At 39.5% G+C, this 17,262-nt stretch overlaps 1 protein-coding gene across 2 annotated transcripts in view; it reads left to right on the top strand.

The window, feature by feature from the left end:
- The window catches only part of FSD1L (fibronectin type III and SPRY domain containing 1 like), a 43,743-nt gene that overhangs the window by 14,992 nt on the left and 11,489 nt on the right, over positions 1-17,262 (top strand). For both annotated transcript variants that reach the window (XM_075931357.1, XM_075931358.1), the window contains exons 5-9: positions 1,857-1,879; positions 7,534-7,655; positions 12,423-12,632; positions 13,097-13,195; positions 15,330-15,459. In XM_075931357.1, the coding sequence (XP_075787472.1) occupies positions 1,857-1,879; positions 7,534-7,655; positions 12,423-12,632; positions 13,097-13,195; positions 15,330-15,459 (584 nt within the window). The remainder of the gene's footprint in view (positions 1-1,856; positions 1,880-7,533; positions 7,656-12,422; positions 12,633-13,096; positions 13,196-15,329; positions 15,460-17,262) is intronic.

Below are 17,262 nucleotides of genomic sequence, written 5' to 3' on the forward strand. Positions count from 1 at the left end.
GTGGGGAGATGTTGAATCTTGTTCATGCCTACTGTATTTAAACTGATTAGGGATGGATTTTTGTGTCAGGTGATATTTAATGAATTGGACTTTGAATGTTTAAAACAAGTTGAAACTTTTCTTGAGCTAAATTGTTCTCTGTGAAATTGATGTGGAAAAAACAATGAACAAATAAATGTTACTCTGACACTGAATGTTTAGATAAGAGAAGAAAATTGGCTCTATGGCAACTGTGTCCTAGCATGGTCTGCTGAGCCAGCTCATTTGATCAGCAGTTCTCATTTCTAAAATGAGAATTGTTCATTTTCTTATTACAGAAACTACACTGATGTTTCAGGGGCTTTTGGAAGGGATAATCGTGTGATTGAGAGCTCCATGTTTGCTTTGTTAGAGAAATGACAGGATGGCTTCTGGGGCATCCCTGAACATTCTTATCTCAATTCTAAGATGTAGATCATAGTTTCAAGAGACCTTTTTCTTGCACCCTGCTTCCCCCCCCCCAAAAAAAATTAAAGAAGCAGATATTAAGAATTGTAATTCAGAGCTGCTACGTAAGACCTTATTAGGTTTCTCAAAGTAGGATCTCTTCCCTTGAGGATGGTACCAAATTGGTGAGGAATGTCATTGGTCAAACTATTTTTAAATATACTTTACACATCAGGTATTTAGTAAATAAGGTCATGTAAAGTGAAATTCACCTCTGCTCACAAGGTCTTGTGCAGGGGCACTCCACACTGAAGTGAATTTGAGTCTTATTGCCTTCTGTAGGTTGAAATAATCCAACTATGTACTGCATATTGGTTGTAATTGTACTAGGTGAACGTCAACATAAGATCCCCATAATGAAGCCCTTATTGTGGTATAATTTCCTTACTGCAAGACTTTCCAGTCAAAACAATAAGGTCTCAAGTATTTCTAAGCAGATATTTTTTAAAAAACATGACTGTCACTATGTAGGTTTTCAGGACATGCGTGATGTGTGGGTTTCCAACTGTGGCATACAAAAATCTTTCCATTGGAAAACTCATTATGTAAACATTATTGTAATCTAAGAGGACCTTTCTATTAGGTTTTTAAAAACACTACTGTGTGTCTAAAATGTCCTAAGCTTCCTGGCAGTTAATCCGCAGGGAACAACATTTCAGTTGGAGGTAACCTCAAACTAGAAATTGCGATCTGAAAGACTTGGGTGGATTCATCCACCCAGTACATGACTGAGCTTGTTCAGTAACCGTATTCTTAAATGTTGGCTGGCCTTGCTGTTTTTCAGACAGTAAATTTGTGACTTTGAGACCCGTAGAACAGCTGCATTTATTCTAGGGCTTGTACAACAATAGCAGGAACCTGCATACTTGTTATACAAGTCCATATATTGGCGCTTCAGAGGAATACATAGGGAAAATCCACAAAGTAGGATAGATTAAAAAGTACAGTCACTTTCAGACGAATTTTTTCTTTATGATTACAGAATATGAGTATTTATTCAAAAGAGCAGAAGCTAAGTAAATGATACTGTCTTCTAAACCTGGAATTATGGATGCAGGAAGAAATTTACTGACAAACTGGATATTGGATCTTAATTAGAAAGTCCAGTAATTTGGAGTGGGTTTGGTGTGGCTTTTGAAGTTTGATTTCTCTGATCTGACTTATTACAGCATTTCTAACCATTGCACATTAACAAGCTTAAGGAAGGAAATATCTTGCATCAAAATAAGTGATACAATGTTGTGCGGTGTTTGAATCTGAGCTATATAGCTGTGGGATTCATAATCTAACTCTTCTTGCATGTTACTACAGTTGAGACTTGCATGGATGCACTAATTACCTTCTCTCTCTTCTTCCTGATATGCACCAAGGCTGCCAGACAGATCAAAGATAGGTATGGTACAAAACCTTCTTCTACAAAACTTCTTGCTTTTTAATTGTTATCTTTTTCACTGAATTAAAAGTCCAATATTAAAGGGGCATAGTCAACTTCTTTCTAATACCTGTTAGGTATTACTTACAAGAATATCACAATTGAAAGAGATGAATTATTTGACCGCATTCCTTATATAGTCAGTTTTCTACTCTCCCATGTCTAGCTGTTTAACCTCTTCCTCCTTTTGGGGAGAATCTTTCACACAGCAATTGGGGAGAAAAATAGGTAACGACCTAGAAAGTGTGGGGGTGAGAGCCACACGGACAGAAAAGCAGGTGTGAAGTTTGAAAACCTTTTAAATGTTTTTGAAGTTGACAGTTTCCCTTTAAGTTGATATTTTAAACGTTTCTAGGGGTTGAATGCTCTGTTTTAAAAGTGAGGGGGTGCCTTGCAGCTACATTAGTTCTAACGAGTTATTCTAGTCTTGACAATGAATGAATTTTTTTGGGTGGTATCACCAGTGGGTTCACTGCCTGCATTTGTGATCTTTGCCTCTTCTAAGGAATGTGTAGAGTCTTCAGTCACCTTTGCAGAATAAAAAAACTTCTATTCAGCTAAGTATTTTGTTGTGAAACAATGTTAAGGTGTAAGCATAGGTTTCTTCTGGATCAGGACAGTTGACTAAAAATATGCCCAGCAAACTCTGGCATCTTGGTGGGTCTCCCTAAAGAATAGAAGCACTTTTAAAAAGTGTTTAGAGATGAGCTGTATACTAGGGATGGTAGCATGTACTGGTTTACACAATTAACTGATAAGCCTGGGCTCATGGGTAAATCCTAATGGTTACATGCACCCCCCTGCTGTCTCTGTATCAGAGACAGCAAGGTGGGGGGCAGGAACCAGTGCCTGTAGGGAGCTAGCTTTTAAGCTCGCTCCCATGGAGCCTCTTGCACCCCTTTTTGCTCCTGCTGCCTACCACAGAGGCAGCAGTGTGAGGAGGGCAGGTGGGAATTGGTGCTTGCCTGGCCCCTGCATGTAACCATGTAACTGCTTAAAAAAAGTGTAGCTCCTGACATTTTTAACATCCCTACTCTGTGCAACATGTGGAAGACAAGCCCTCCCATGAGGTTCCACAATGTGTTGCTTTCACTGACTGGTTGGTGGTTGAGTCAAACATTTCCATGAGAACTAATAGGTTAATTACCAAGGGGAAAAAGCTAGTTTCATGCTGGAATTCATGTCCAAAGTAAATTGTATTCATTGCTATATGAAACTAAACTTTCTACCCAAACCAAGTAGAAAGAGAGAATCCTTAAAAGTTTAAGAGTGGTGGCAGAGGTTTTTAATATGCTCCAGCTCTTTTGAACAGTAGCATGCTTCCTGTTATCCCTTCCAGCTTATGAAGCTACTCTAGCAGTATTCAGTCACTCGAATTCAGTCAGTTTGAACAGTGAATTCCTATACAGCTGGCTGTTAGCCAGACATAGAAGTTTGACTCAGAATGTGGATAACTGAGGCCACTTCACCATCTGGTCTAGACAAGACAGTTTGAGTACTCTGGTAGAGGGTTTAGAATGCCTTTCATTCAAAGATTGAGGCTCCTGTCAGATTTTAACGATTTCACAGCTATCATGATATTGAATAATTTCATGGAATCTAAAACTGATGCTCACAAGTCTAAAATTCCTTAAGGAATTTGTTGTTATGCAGCATTGATTCTTTAGCTCTCGTCATCAAATTTGAAATTTTATTTTCATATCTCTTTCCAGTTTTATTTCAACTTTGCTAAACAATGGTGTTTTTTCATAATTTAATAGATTGCTTGATTAAGGTTAGGTGTCTTAGTTTATTGGTGGAGTGCATTAGAGTTGGAATTGATTGTGTAATAGTAAATTGAGCTAACATTTGAGATGTAATAGCTTCCAGTTTTGATTCCTACCCTCCCTGAATTGCGTTGGAGAAATTAAATGGCCACAGTGTTTCTGCTCTTCACCGTGCCAGCTATATTGTACTTTTCCCTAAGCTGGCAACCTGTCATCCTTTGCATTGTTCTTTGCTTTCTCCATTAAGTCTCTAAAATGTTACTAATTCCCTCACTATCTCCACTGCTAAAATCCTTTTTTTCCCCTGCATGCACTATGGTGCGTCTACTCAGCAGCGTTATTTTTTGAATAATGTCCGTTATTCTGAAATAACAATGTGAACATCTATGTAGCAATTCTGTTATTTTGAAATGAATTCAAAATAACGGATGAATAATGCCTTTTCCAAATTGCTATTTTCAAATAACTGTAAATAAATGTAATAAAGTGGATGCTCCACTGCTGCTATTTCAAAATAGCTCCTCTCTCGTGCCATTCAAAGTAATTACTCCCTAGTGCTTCCTGGAGCTCTAAATTGAGGTAGCACGTCCACATTAGGGGTACCTGCCTTGGACTAATTTTGAGGCTTCCATGTCATGTAGACATGCAATTTTGAAATAAGCAATTTCAGAGTTTCTTCCAGAATAGCTTATTCTGAAATAAGCATGTAGTGTAGACTGGCTCTTAACCCCATACTTGCCACATGTAAAGTGACCCTTATATTTCTTCACTTAAGTATTTAAGAATCCTATTGCTAGCCACTTCTCAGCTCTCACAGATCCCTGGATGTGAATTTGGTAGAGATGCCACTTCTATCAAACAGTATTATATTAGCTACTGCTTTTCAGAATTTCCTAAATGTTGCAGGTTTTTTTAATGGATGGGATAGATTGAGCATTCTATGTCAGAGAATTTGACAAAGGGACAGAACTCCAGAGTAATGCTATACAATTTTGTTAAAAGGTGGCAAAGACTTAGCGGGAAAACCCTACAGTATCCCACTTACATAGACTGAGGATGTTATCATACCAGTATTCAGTCTCTGATGTTTCTGAAGTTAGATCTCCAAGCTAATATTGAAGCTAACTATTCCCTGCTCTCATCTCTGCCACGATACTGGTTATATATTTACATGCAGTCTAAAGTATACAGCTAACCTTCCCTCATCCCCTAAATAAGATGAATAGGGTGGCACTAATAAAGCATGCTTATTCAACTCAGCAGAAAACATGCTTAGTTTCTGAGTAATATCCAATTTCAAAAGGGGAATCTGCATTTTAAAGACAACTAGAATTTTCCTCAGGAGACTTAAGGTGCTTTATAGTGAAATCTTCAATGGACTTGCGTAACTTAGGACTAAATTGGACAGTGTTGGCAGCTAATGCATTTCTAATAATGGATAAGTTGATACTTGGAATGTTGTTGGGCTTAATTCTCAGATTTCAGAAAGTATCACCCTACAGTCTTTATTCCTCAGTGCCTTGCATCTTTTGTTTGCTTATGTGTCAAGTCATCAGGGCCTAATGAAATACACCCTTGAATACTTAAGGAGCTGACTGAAGAGATATTTGAGCCATTAGTGATTATTTTTGAAAAGTCACAGGGGGGAAAAAAGATCCTAGAGGACTAGGAAAGGGCAAATACATCTATAAAAAGGGAAATAAGGGCAACTTGAGGTATTAAAAAACAGGCAGCTGAACTTCAGTACCCAGAAAGATAATGGAGCAAATCATTAAGCAGTCTCTTTGCAGACACCTAGAAGATGAAGTGATAAGTAAAAGCATGGGTTTGTCAAGAGCAAATCCATGTCAAGCTAAGCTAATAGCTTTTTCTGACAGGATAAATGAGTCTTGTGAATGGGGTGGGGGAGAGGAGGGAACTGGTGGATATGGTCTGTCTTGACTTGCAGGCTTTTGATAGTGTCTCACATGACCTCAAAATTAGGAAAATGCAACCTAGATGGAGCTATTATATGGTGGGTGCATAACTGGTTGGAAAACTGTTCGTAGGCAGTAAGTAGTTACTGGTGGCTCATAGTCAAGCTGGAAGGGCATACCAAGTGTGGTCTAACATGGTCAGCCCTGGGACCAGTTGTCATCCATATCTTCAGTGATTTAGTTAAGGGCAGAGAGAGTAAACTTATGAAGTTAGTGGATGATACCAAGCTGGGAGGGGTTGCAAGTACTTTGGAGGATAGGATAAAAATTGAAAATGATCTGGAGAAAGTCTGAATAAGATGGAAATAAGGACAAATGCAGAGTACTTCACTTAGGAAGGAACAATCAGTTTCACACATACAAAATGGGAAGAGACTGTCTATGAAGTAGTAGTATTGCAGAAACAGATCTGGTAGTCCTAAGGGAGTCAGTGCCATGTCGCAAAAACTTACAACGTTCCTGATAATACATCTCAGAATGATCTTTGTAAGCAAGACATGAGAGGTAATTGTTTAGGCCTTAAATGGAGCATTGTTTAGTTCTGGGCACTACACTTGAAGAGAGATGTGGACAAATTGGAGAAAGTCTGGATAAGAGCACAAGTGATTTTAAGGTCTGGAAAATATGACCTGAGGGAAGATTGGGGAAGAGAAGAGGCTTCTTTAGTCTGGAGAAGAGAAGACCGAGGGGACATAACTGTTTTCAGATGAATAAAAGGTTTTCAGATGAATAAAAGGTTATTAAAAGGAGGAGGGAGAAGATTGTTCTCCTTTAACCTGAGGATCAGACAAGAAGCAATGGGCTTAAATTGCAGCAAGGGAAGTTTATGTTGGACATTTGCAAAAATTTCTTAACCGCTAGGGTGGTTAAGCACTGGAATAAATTGCATAGGAAGGTTGTGCAATTCTATCATTGGAGATTTTTTTAAACGCCGATTAGACAAATGCCTATCAGGGATGGTCTAAATAGTACAGGTCAGATCCCTCTGGCTCAGCAACCTTAGGACCTAACTGGATAAGATTGGAAAAAAGGACAAATGCAGAGTACTTCACTTAGGAAGGAACAATCAGTTGCACACATACTACTTTTTCCCCTGGTCTGGAAAAATCCTTCTTCAGGCCTTCCCTCCTGCCACCAGCTGTCTCCTGCAACCTAGATGAGCTGTGCACTGGCTCCCTGTTTTCCTCCCTTACAGCCCAGTTGAGCTGCATGCAGCTGTTGGGCCCCCACCCCCTTGCAAAGCATCGGGACTCTCTGATCCCGAAACATCCATGGTCATGCCAGACGATGGATGTTGCTGGATCAGAGAGTCCTACATTTTAGAGATGGCAAAACTAAATACAGGTTGCACGAGTACAGGGGACTGGACAAGAACCTCAAGAATTTCCTTCCAGTTCTGATTCTAGTCTTGTGTCAAATGGCTGTAAAATGCTACCAAATGAGTTTTTCACTTGGTGCCTAGTGTTACTCTGTCTGCATGGGTTTAAATGAATACAAGCTATAAAGCATAGGAGAAGTGGGCCTTGGTGTCCTTTTAGTTACTTCTGGGCTGTCTTACTTGGATTCCTGCGAGCACTGATCAATGAGGTGGAGGCACTTTGAAGTAACCCTAGATCTTTTGAGAGATCCCTTGGCAATGAAACACTTTTGGCAACTTCAGGAAACTGACTAAAACCATTTTATAATGTGGGAACTGTTGGGGTATTTGTTTTTCTCTGCAAATATAAGGAAATAGCAGCTTACTCAAATGTGTAGCACCTTCTGAAGTGAATTTACAAAATCATGTTGTTTTGACACTTCAAAAGTTAACATCCCGAGTATAGAATTTCCAAAATATGAACCACATTTTCCTAATAAACCTTTTTTCCTTTAGAGTCACAATGGCTTCAGCATTCCGCATCTCTTTGAAACCAAAGGTCAGTGATAACATGACTCATTTAATGGTGGACTTCTCTCAGGAAAGGCAGATGCTCCAGGCTTTAAAGTTTTTGCCAGGTAAAATGAAGTCTGTACTAAACTTTTTTATACTGTAAAGTACCTGGGATAAGCAATAGTTCATGCATTTTAATATATGGATTTTTTTTTAGGCTACTTTAAACCGTTTCCTCAGTATTTACTAAAGCTGTGTGTATTTTGACTACATGGTAGATTTGTATACTCTCTTTCATAAAGGTGATAGCATATGTTTAGACCTTTCTATGTGAGGGCCGATTAACAAAGATGGGAATGGAACTTGATCTTTGCACCCAGACCTATACTTGTTCCTTTGCCATCATGGGTAATTGCTTGAGATCCTATGGGGAAATGGCAGTGTATCAAATGTTTTACATACTCACAAGCTGACTCTTGTTTGACACGTTACTGCTTTGCATTCAGTTGAAGATGCCAGGGCTATGTGTGCAGAGGCAACATTGTTTGTTTTTTTACTCTAACTGCCTTTTAAAATATGATCTGACTAGAAGACTTACCCAGCATTGCTTGGGTTGGCTCAGGGCAGGGGTGGAGCCGTACACCCTGGCTGCTTGTTTCTCCCTGGATTGGCCCAGAGTGAAGGGTGCGGGGACCTGCACGGACTACCCGCTGGTGCTCCCTGGGGCGAGGTGGAGTTGTGCCATGCGCACACACCCTCCAGCACTCATTCCACAGTATAATGTCCTTCTACCAGGCCCCCCCTTCATAAGAAACAATCTAATTCCAGTCACATCCTGTTTCCCTGGCACAACCAAACTCTGACGTTGCTTTAGTTAAGCTAGGAAGAAGCTGCTTATCCAATTTGGTGGTCCTTGCTCTTGTTTAGGAGTATTTGGACAAATGAACTCCGATACATTGCTAAAATAGATCTTTGAATTTCCTGGATTAGATACTAGATTTCAAAGGCAACAGTCCACTAAACTCCAGCTTCAGGAAACCTTTCCTTTGGTATGGGTATAACAAACCTTGATGCTGTTTCCAAACCTGTGAAGTCGCCTGCTGGCACTCATTCTCATTTCTGCTGTATGATCTGAAGGTATTCTTGGTTCTGTGCTTAGTGTTGCTTTAAATAGGGATGTGAAAGTTTAACTTCCCTATTAGCCATAATGGCATGCTTTCCCAGTTAATGGACAGGCCTGGCCTGCCTGCAGCAGCCCCCTCCACCTGTGGCACAGTGGGCCTGACTGGAGCAATTAAAATATTGTTTAACTGATTAGCTTTTTAATGAGTGTTTACATCCCTAGTCTCCAATCAGTATCATGATGCTTAATTGGCAGCTCCTGATTGGGATCTGTTCTGAAATTACCATTCAGTCCTTAACCTCTGGATGAAAATGGCAACTCAGTTCCTCTTAGCCTTTTTTAGATGAGAGAGGAGGCTTGAAATGTTGCCTGCATACTGTTCCTGTTACGTGGGATGACAGATGGAGTGCCCAGTGCTGTCAGTCAAAAAAAAGTTTGTAGGCACTTAAAAACCAAAAATTCTTACATTCCTTAATGGAGCATTTAACCCTTGTTGAAATTGGCTGCATACCATATTTGTTTGGCTGCATGCTTGTTCTTGCAAGAGAGTCTAGCACTTGGCATTTAGATATGGAAAGATCAATTGTAAGGATATCACTGGATTTTTTTCTAGTGGTTAACTTAAATAGCATGTAACATTTTTTTGGTACAGAACTGTCACTACTTATATAGCAGCATGGATTCTTTTTGCAGGCAAAATTTATACTGGATGTTGATTCAGAAAGTTTGAGACTTCAAACTTGGTGAGATGATGATCCCAAGGCATTTATATAATGCTCGTTACGATGGTACTGAAATATCCTATGACTTCTAAAAGTGAACAAATGACAGTTTCATGTTTCTATTAACCATGTTGAACCTAAGAAGCAAAAAAAGGGATAGGTGCTTCAAAAATTGTGGGTGTGGCTTGACTGACAAGAAATTATACAGGAAAAGCAAAACTAGTAAGCTTTTTCAAAGATTTGTATGAGACTAACTTAAATGCCTTTTGATATTAACATTAGGATTCTAACTTCTGCATCTTCAAAAGCTGGAAAATATAACTTTTTTTATACTTATCTTCAGATTCTTCTACAACATTTTGTCTAGAACCTTGAGGGGAATAGGTTGTCAGTGTTCTCTGGAGAGGAAGATGGCTAGTAGGTAGGATTAAACATGTCAAAGAAGTTGAACGCTCCTTGAGTTGACAACTTTCAAAAGACCAGAATGTATGTGGAGTCAGACTAGGGTGACTGGACATGTTAATGCTTTCAGATGGCTTTTTTTTCAGCACACCTATTGTCAGACCAAATAAGCTGGAAATGTATTGAGGAGAGAGCATAAAGAATGGCAAGCCTTGCTAATTACTAGACTGGCCATTTGATGATGGTCTTGCCTGATTTTTTTCAATATGCCCTCAAGTAGTCTGTAGACATATGGCTTCATTTAACAAAATGTAAGGAGATTTTTACATGCAGGGGAATAATAAACTTGTACTTGCTGGCTTGAAAGACCGCAATTTTTACTGCTTCATAGTCATCCTCACTTTGCAGAGCTGATTAGTTAAGGGAGCTAAAAATTTCTGATGCATCAACAAAACTGCCTAGTAAATTCCAGTTGGGTACATCGGTGCAAGCCCAGGGAAAGCAGCAGTGTTGAAAACCATAGATCCTTCATAGATCTAAAAATGGCTGTACTGGGTCAGACTAAAGGTCCATCTAGCCCAGTATCTTGTCTGCTGACAGTGGTCAATACCAGATGCCCCAGAGGGAAGGAACACATGTGATCCGTTCCCTGTCACCCATTTCCAGACAACTTATTTGTGGTCCTAAGTTAGAATGCAGAGTATCGGCAATCGCGCATGACATGAAATGAACAGCTTGAATCAGAAGTCCCATTATAGGGGGAAGAGAAGGGAGAAGAATCACCTACTTCATGAACAGTGTGGTTCCACAGAAATACAGGGCTAGAGTTGGAAGTCCATTAATGCATTTTTATGGTGACTTGTCAGAAGAATAGCTTGCTGCAAAGTGGCAGACTTCAGGGGAATAATACATTTAATGGGTTGTGCGCAAGCGTACTTGAAGTATGTTCAAGCCTGTTTTTAAGGTAAAAACAGGTTCTTGAGCAAGAAGTACATGGATACTTCTTTCCTATTCTGTTGGTGTTAATTTGACTTGTACAGTTCTTGGTTTCACCTTACTGATTAAATAAGCTTTTCACCATTGGCTCCAGCTGTATTTGGCTGCTTGCCTTTTTTGCTTATGTTCAAGAAGAAGCCTATGAAATTTCATTTGATTAAAATGGACCACTGGAGTGGTTTTTTAAGTCCTACTTAGTAATTGAGAGTCTGCTTTCCATTAGCATATCATGCAACCATCTTCTGATGCTGCCTCTTTCCCACTCCAAGCACAGTGAGAGCTTCAGATGTTACATTTGGGGACTTAGTTGGAAAAGAGAAATATAGTGAAATTGGTTCAAGTTGGAGAATGTGCCCTGATGGGCATCTTGGGTAGTTGGTTTCGTGAGGCACCGAGGTTCTGTACTGACCCAATATTTTACTACTTTCTAGTGAAAGAGTAACTCAAAACTTAATAGTGGTAGAAATGTAGCCGTGTTAGTCTGGGGTAGTTGAAGCAAAATGCAGGACAATGTAGCACTTTAAAGACTAACAAGATGGTTTATTAGATGATGAGCTTTCGTGGGCCAGACCCACTTCGGGTCTGGCCCACGAAAGCTCATCTAATAAACCATCTTGTTAGTCTTTAAAGTGCTACATTGTCAAAACTTAATGCAATGGGGCTTTAATAAAAGCAGATTTTTTTATCATATAGTACTTGAAAGATAGAATGTCTTCTGTCAACATACTTTACTGATTTTTTTTTTTAAATTGGAGGATAAAATAAAATCCATAGTAATATGAGTAAACCTTAAATTTAGATGATTGGAAACATACTTTCCCCAGTGTCTTGATAGTGAAAAGCTAGCTTGCTTTGTAGCCCTTATATTTTTGCTTGGATTTTGCCAGAAAATAAACTACAGAAAATTATTTAACTTGTGTTCTTAATACAATATTTTTGATAGGACCTAGCTGATCTTGAGATTACATGTTCGTACAAGTGTGCACGCGCGCACACTAAATTCACCCAAGTGCTTTGTGTTCAGCTTCACTATAACGTCTGTATGTACTTTGTTTTCCCTGGAAATGTTATGTTGTAAATATGCATAAGGGTGCTTGTATCCAAATATTATGCATCAACCTTTTTCTAAAGTGATGGAAGCATTCTCTTGGTGCAGGATGCTATATGGTGCCCCGTAACTGAGTGCTCTGTTAAGATGCATCTGAAAGCCTGAGGACAATTTAATCTCAGAATACTCTTCCTCTTTGCTTATTGCAACTATGGAATGACAATTGCCAGTCCCTGCCAGCTCTGTTTGCTTGGTACTGTTTATACAAGGAGGTCCGCTTGACCTGTATTATCAAAAACAAAGATAGACAAGGGTAAAAACTAATTCTAGAGCTGATGCACATTTGTTAGCAAAATGTTAGTTTTGTTTAATTCTATTTAATACACTGCCTGTTAAGTAAATATATCAATTGATCTTAAGTTTTTATTTGTAAAGCATGAAATAAAACCCCAGAAAAGAATGAGCACTACTGAGCTTAAAGGCAATTTTTTATTTTCTTGTGTAGATCCCAAATAACAAACTGTGACATTAGGATGGCAAACACTTGTTTTCATCAGTTTTGTTCTAACTCTGTCGTTCCTTTGTTTTTGTTCTTTTACAGTCCCCAAAGCTCCAGAGATAGATCCAGGAGAGTGTCTGGTAGCTGACAATGCGGTAACGGTAGTGTGGAGAATGCCAGAAGAAGACAACAAAATTGATCATTTTGTATTGGAATACAGGAAAACTAATTTTGATGGGCTTCCTCGTGTAAAAGATGAAACATGCTGGGATCTGATAGATTATATTAAGGGCACTGAATATACATTATCTGGTAAAGATTGCTCATTTACCCTCTAATGTCTTCTGCTTTTGAATGAACACTAAGGATTTTGGTATTGCGTAATTCTCTTAGAGGCAAGGTGTGTGTGAGAGGATCACTTAGTGGATCTACTTCTCTTGGTGAGACAAGCTTTGTGCTTACATAGAGCTGCTGTTCGTGTCTGGGACCGGCAGGGCTGCAACACTGTAAACGTAGAACCCTGTTCATCAACCTGTAAAGTGCTCAAACATTCTGTGGAAGGGGCATCCTTACAACAAACAAATGTTACTTTGTAAATCAAGGTAGCTTCCAGATAGCTCATCAGTTGCAGGGCCTTCCTGTACAAACCTGGGTCACCTTGTTTTTAACTGCTAGTCCTCCTCCTTCTATACTAAATGAACAATTTACCTTAATCTTAAAATACATTAAACTAATCATGTTACGGCAAACATTAAGTGCTTCAAAATCTTTTTCAGGACTGAAATTTGATTCAAAATATATGAATTTTCGAGTAAGAGCTTGCAACAAGGCTGTGGCAGGGGAATACTCTGATCCGGTGACTTTGGAAACTAAAGGTAAAATGACAGCCTTGCGTGAATGTGCAGAAAACAGTATCATGAATGCTGAGGAGAATAGAGCACTTACTCTGCTGCCATTAGGCTGTGTAGAAAGAGGCAGTGAAAATGTGGATCCATGGCTTGTGGGACGAAATTTAAATGTCCTCTCTTAGCAAGCCTACATGAAAATGCGTTGTTAGGCTGCCTAGTCCAGTACCAGTACTGTACATAAACATCAGGCACTACTAGAAGTTGAAAAATCTCTGTAGGTGTTTAACCATTCCTAGCTCCAGTATCCAAGTTTGTCTATTGTAAAAATGCTGGTCAGGCTTCTGAAGTATTGATTATCACAGTTATTAATTGGCAAATGAAATGTTTGGTTTTGCTGTTACTTGGAACTGTTCGAGGTAAGAATAGAGCTTGACAGACTGCTTCTGAGCACTAAGGTGTCATTTACATACGTGTTCATCTCAATCAGAAGATGACAATGATTAATATTTGAGGATTGCTGGGGGTGAGGAAGAGAATGGGATGGACAGACATGTGAGTCCCTCTGTCTTGGGGAGTTGCATAGTGAACAACTGGAGCCGCAGAAATCCTCTGAGACGATCAAAGAATGCCCATGTAATCTGTAGCACTTTCCAGGCTTTTAGTTCTTGGATTACTAAATGAAGTTGTCTTGAGTAAATACCTGACCAATGAAAGTTAACTCTTAAAGCATAAGTGTGCCTGTTTTTTATCCCAGCATTGCACATAATCTCTCAATACTGGATACTAATCTGTACATTATAAATTCTTAGATGGCAAATCAGGAGAATAGCCTATATACTCAGTATTAAGTTGTGATCGGTGACTAAGGGGCACCTTTTTCACGCTGTAGATACTGTGGTTTGCATTGTATCTGCTTGGTTCATTAGTGATAGATGTGTAGTATTTTTCCTTGCTTAAAAGGGTAAGTAGATTCTTCTGATTTGTGCATTATTGATAGTAGTTAGCACTTCAGAGGAAATAGCTATGTTCTAAATGCACAGTTTCACTACTGATCTCTGACCTGGTAAACACAGCTGGACTTTCAAATCCCAGGTACAGCTGCCAGCTCTACAGACTGAAACCTTTAAATATAACCCATTGGGGTGAGGCTTACAGGCTGAAGTGGGTGAGGAGAGCTCCAGCCAAGGGGAGGAGAGCTCCAGCCAAGTGGTGATGATGGGGGACCCATCTCCTTTAATCAGTTAACTAGTTAAACTAATTAGGTAACCAATTAAACAGGTTTTTACATCCCTAGTTCCTTCAGCTTTATCAACAGGTGATGGGAATTAGATCCCTATCATGGAAATAGCCTGCAAAAGAAGCAGGGATAGGGAGTGCAGACCATGGGCTTAGTTTTTTGTAACTATGTATCAAACTATAAATCTTGGCCTAGGTTGCAGCTAGTAGGAAGTTTCTCTGATTTTAATATTAAATTGCAGAGACGCACAGCTTCACAGGTTTGAAGGTGTTCTACCTGGCTTGGTTCAGAGACTACAGTTGGACTGGCTGGACTTCATTTTCTCACCTAGTTGGAGCTCTACCAAATTCACAGTCCATTTTGGTCCATTTCAATTTCATAGAATTTTAAAACCAACTTCATGATTTCATATATTACAATCTTAAATTTCAGTGCTGTAATTGTACGGATCCTGAACCAAAAAGGAATGGGTGTGTGTGGAGGGGGGGTTTTTGCAATACTGTTACCTTACTTCTGTGGTACAGATAGGCAACTGCCTTCAGAGCTGGCCACCTAACCAGCAGTTGCTGCTGCCCAGCCACACAGGTCAGAAGACCTTGTAGAAGTAAGGATGGCAAAACCCTGATCCTCCTAAAAGAGCCTTACAAGCCCTTCGCTTGCAGTTCCCTTTTGGGTTAGGACCCCCATTTGGGAAATACTGGTGGTCTCCATGAAATCCCTACTGTATAGGATCAAAGCACAAAACTAGTCTTCACAGTCTGAGATGAACTTTTCATGACTGCTGAGGCCCTACTTATAGTTGGTCTGACACTTGTAACTAACTACTTGACTTCATAATGCATTATCTACTACTCCTGATTTTTTTCTTAAATAGTCAGTATGGGGAAATCTACATTTCTGTGTTTGAAATCTTGTTTTGATCAGCACTTGTCTTCAATTTGGACAATACATCATCTCATCTGAACCTAAAAGTTGAAGATTCTTATGTTGAGTGGGATTCTACTGGAGGCAAAGGCCAAGAGAACAAAATAAAAGGAAAAGAAAATAAAGGCAGGTGAGAACTTCAGCTTCATTCAAATTAAGATTTCAGGTTACAGATCTTAGAGTTCACGTTTAAAGCAGCAAACTATTTTGGTACTGTTTCTGCTTAAGATGCATAGTGTATTTTTGAATTGGCATACCATGATGTGCTGATTATCTGGACCACAGAGTTGTATTAAAGATTCTTAAATGGGGAATTGTCAAGTATACCTGTCTTGTTGGACTTTGGGAATATCCCAAGAAGAGAAGAAAGTCAGTAGCATTGGTTGCTGGCCCACTCCTGTCTGGGAATTGGCATCTCCCCTTACAATGTCAGTCCTCTGTCTGGTTGATGTAATTGTGGGCACCAAAGGAAACTCCATCCATATATTTGTTTGTGGAAAAAAATGTTGCTGTGATAACAGGAGGGCGAAGGCCCAGGCTGGGGATAAGATGCATGCAGCCCTATCGAGAGGTAAGTGTTCAGCTACTTTTATTAGCAGAAAAACCAAATCAAGAGTTAGAATTTTGTGAATCTAAAATGGAGACCTACGAATCTGCTTTTGTGAATCCAAGGAGCTAATATGGACTGAAATTGTCTGAGCTTCCGGTCTGAAGGTAGTCACCAGTTCAAAGTGTGTATCTTAGAATGAAAGATTGTCAGTCTTGCTAATACAGTAATTCCTCATTTAACACGATAGATACATTTCAGAAAATGATCGTGCTAAGTGAAAACATGTTACGTTGGGTCAGTTTTCCCATTGAAAATAATGGAAAAGGTGGGGGTTGCATTTCAAGTGCGCATGTGCTTGCAGCTCCAGCCTGCACTTCTTAGCAGCTGGGATCGGGACATAAGGTTGGGGGAGAAAGGAGACTGGGTTACAGCAGGGAAGGGAGGTGAAATCATGTTGTTGCAGGGATGGGGTCGTGTTGTTGGAAAAATGTTCCCTAAAAAAAAATTGTGCTATCGTGAAAACACGTTAAGCGGGCACGTGTTAAGTGAGGAATTACTGTATTCTAATGTAGATGGATGGAATTGGATAAAACAAAAGAAAAAATGGGATAGAGAACCAATTGACGGCTTTTCTTCAAAAACAGAGGAGAGGGTATATTGGCATACCCTGAAATGCTATATCATTGACAGATTTGTTTCCATTGTCATACTACATTCTTTGCATCAATTGTTGGCTAAGCTATGTAATCGTGGTTTTTCCATGGTATCGTGTGAATACCTTTTAAATTCTGTACTGTAGCTCACTAGTTTTCAACCTTTCCAGACTGTGTCCCTTTCAGGAGACTGACTTGTTTTGTGTACCCCATTTTACCTCCCTCAACTACTTGCTTAAAATATCAAACGGAAGAGTTACAGTACTGAAAAATTGCTTGTTGTCTCTCTAAAATTGATTGGATTATCTTGTACTATTTTAATGTATAGAATAATACAAATAGTTCTGTGGAAATTTTAATTGGTACCAATATCGTTAGTGTTTTGTTCCTTGTTGTAAAAGTAGGCAAATAACTGTATTGCGAGATACCCAGGAATACACGTGCCCCTGTTTGGGAGCCACTGGTCTAGACCTTCAGTCTAGACTGGCATGATTTTCCGCAAATGCTTTTAACGGAAAATCGTGTCTAAGTTGGCACGGACGCTTTTCTGCAAAATCTAGACGCGGTTTTGTGCAAGAAAGCCCCGATCGCCATTTTCGCCATCGGGGCTTTTTTGCACAAAACAGTTTTTAGCTGTCGACACTGGCCCTCTTGCGCAAAAACATTTCCGGAAAAGGGCTTTTGCCTGAACGGGAACGTCAAAGCATTTGCACAAGAAGCACTGATTTCG

This window comes from Pelodiscus sinensis, chromosome 6 (genome assembly GCF_049634645.1).
Source record: "Pelodiscus sinensis isolate JC-2024 chromosome 6, ASM4963464v1, whole genome shotgun sequence".
Classification (NCBI taxonomy): Eukaryota; Metazoa; Chordata; order Testudines; family Trionychidae; genus Pelodiscus; species Pelodiscus sinensis.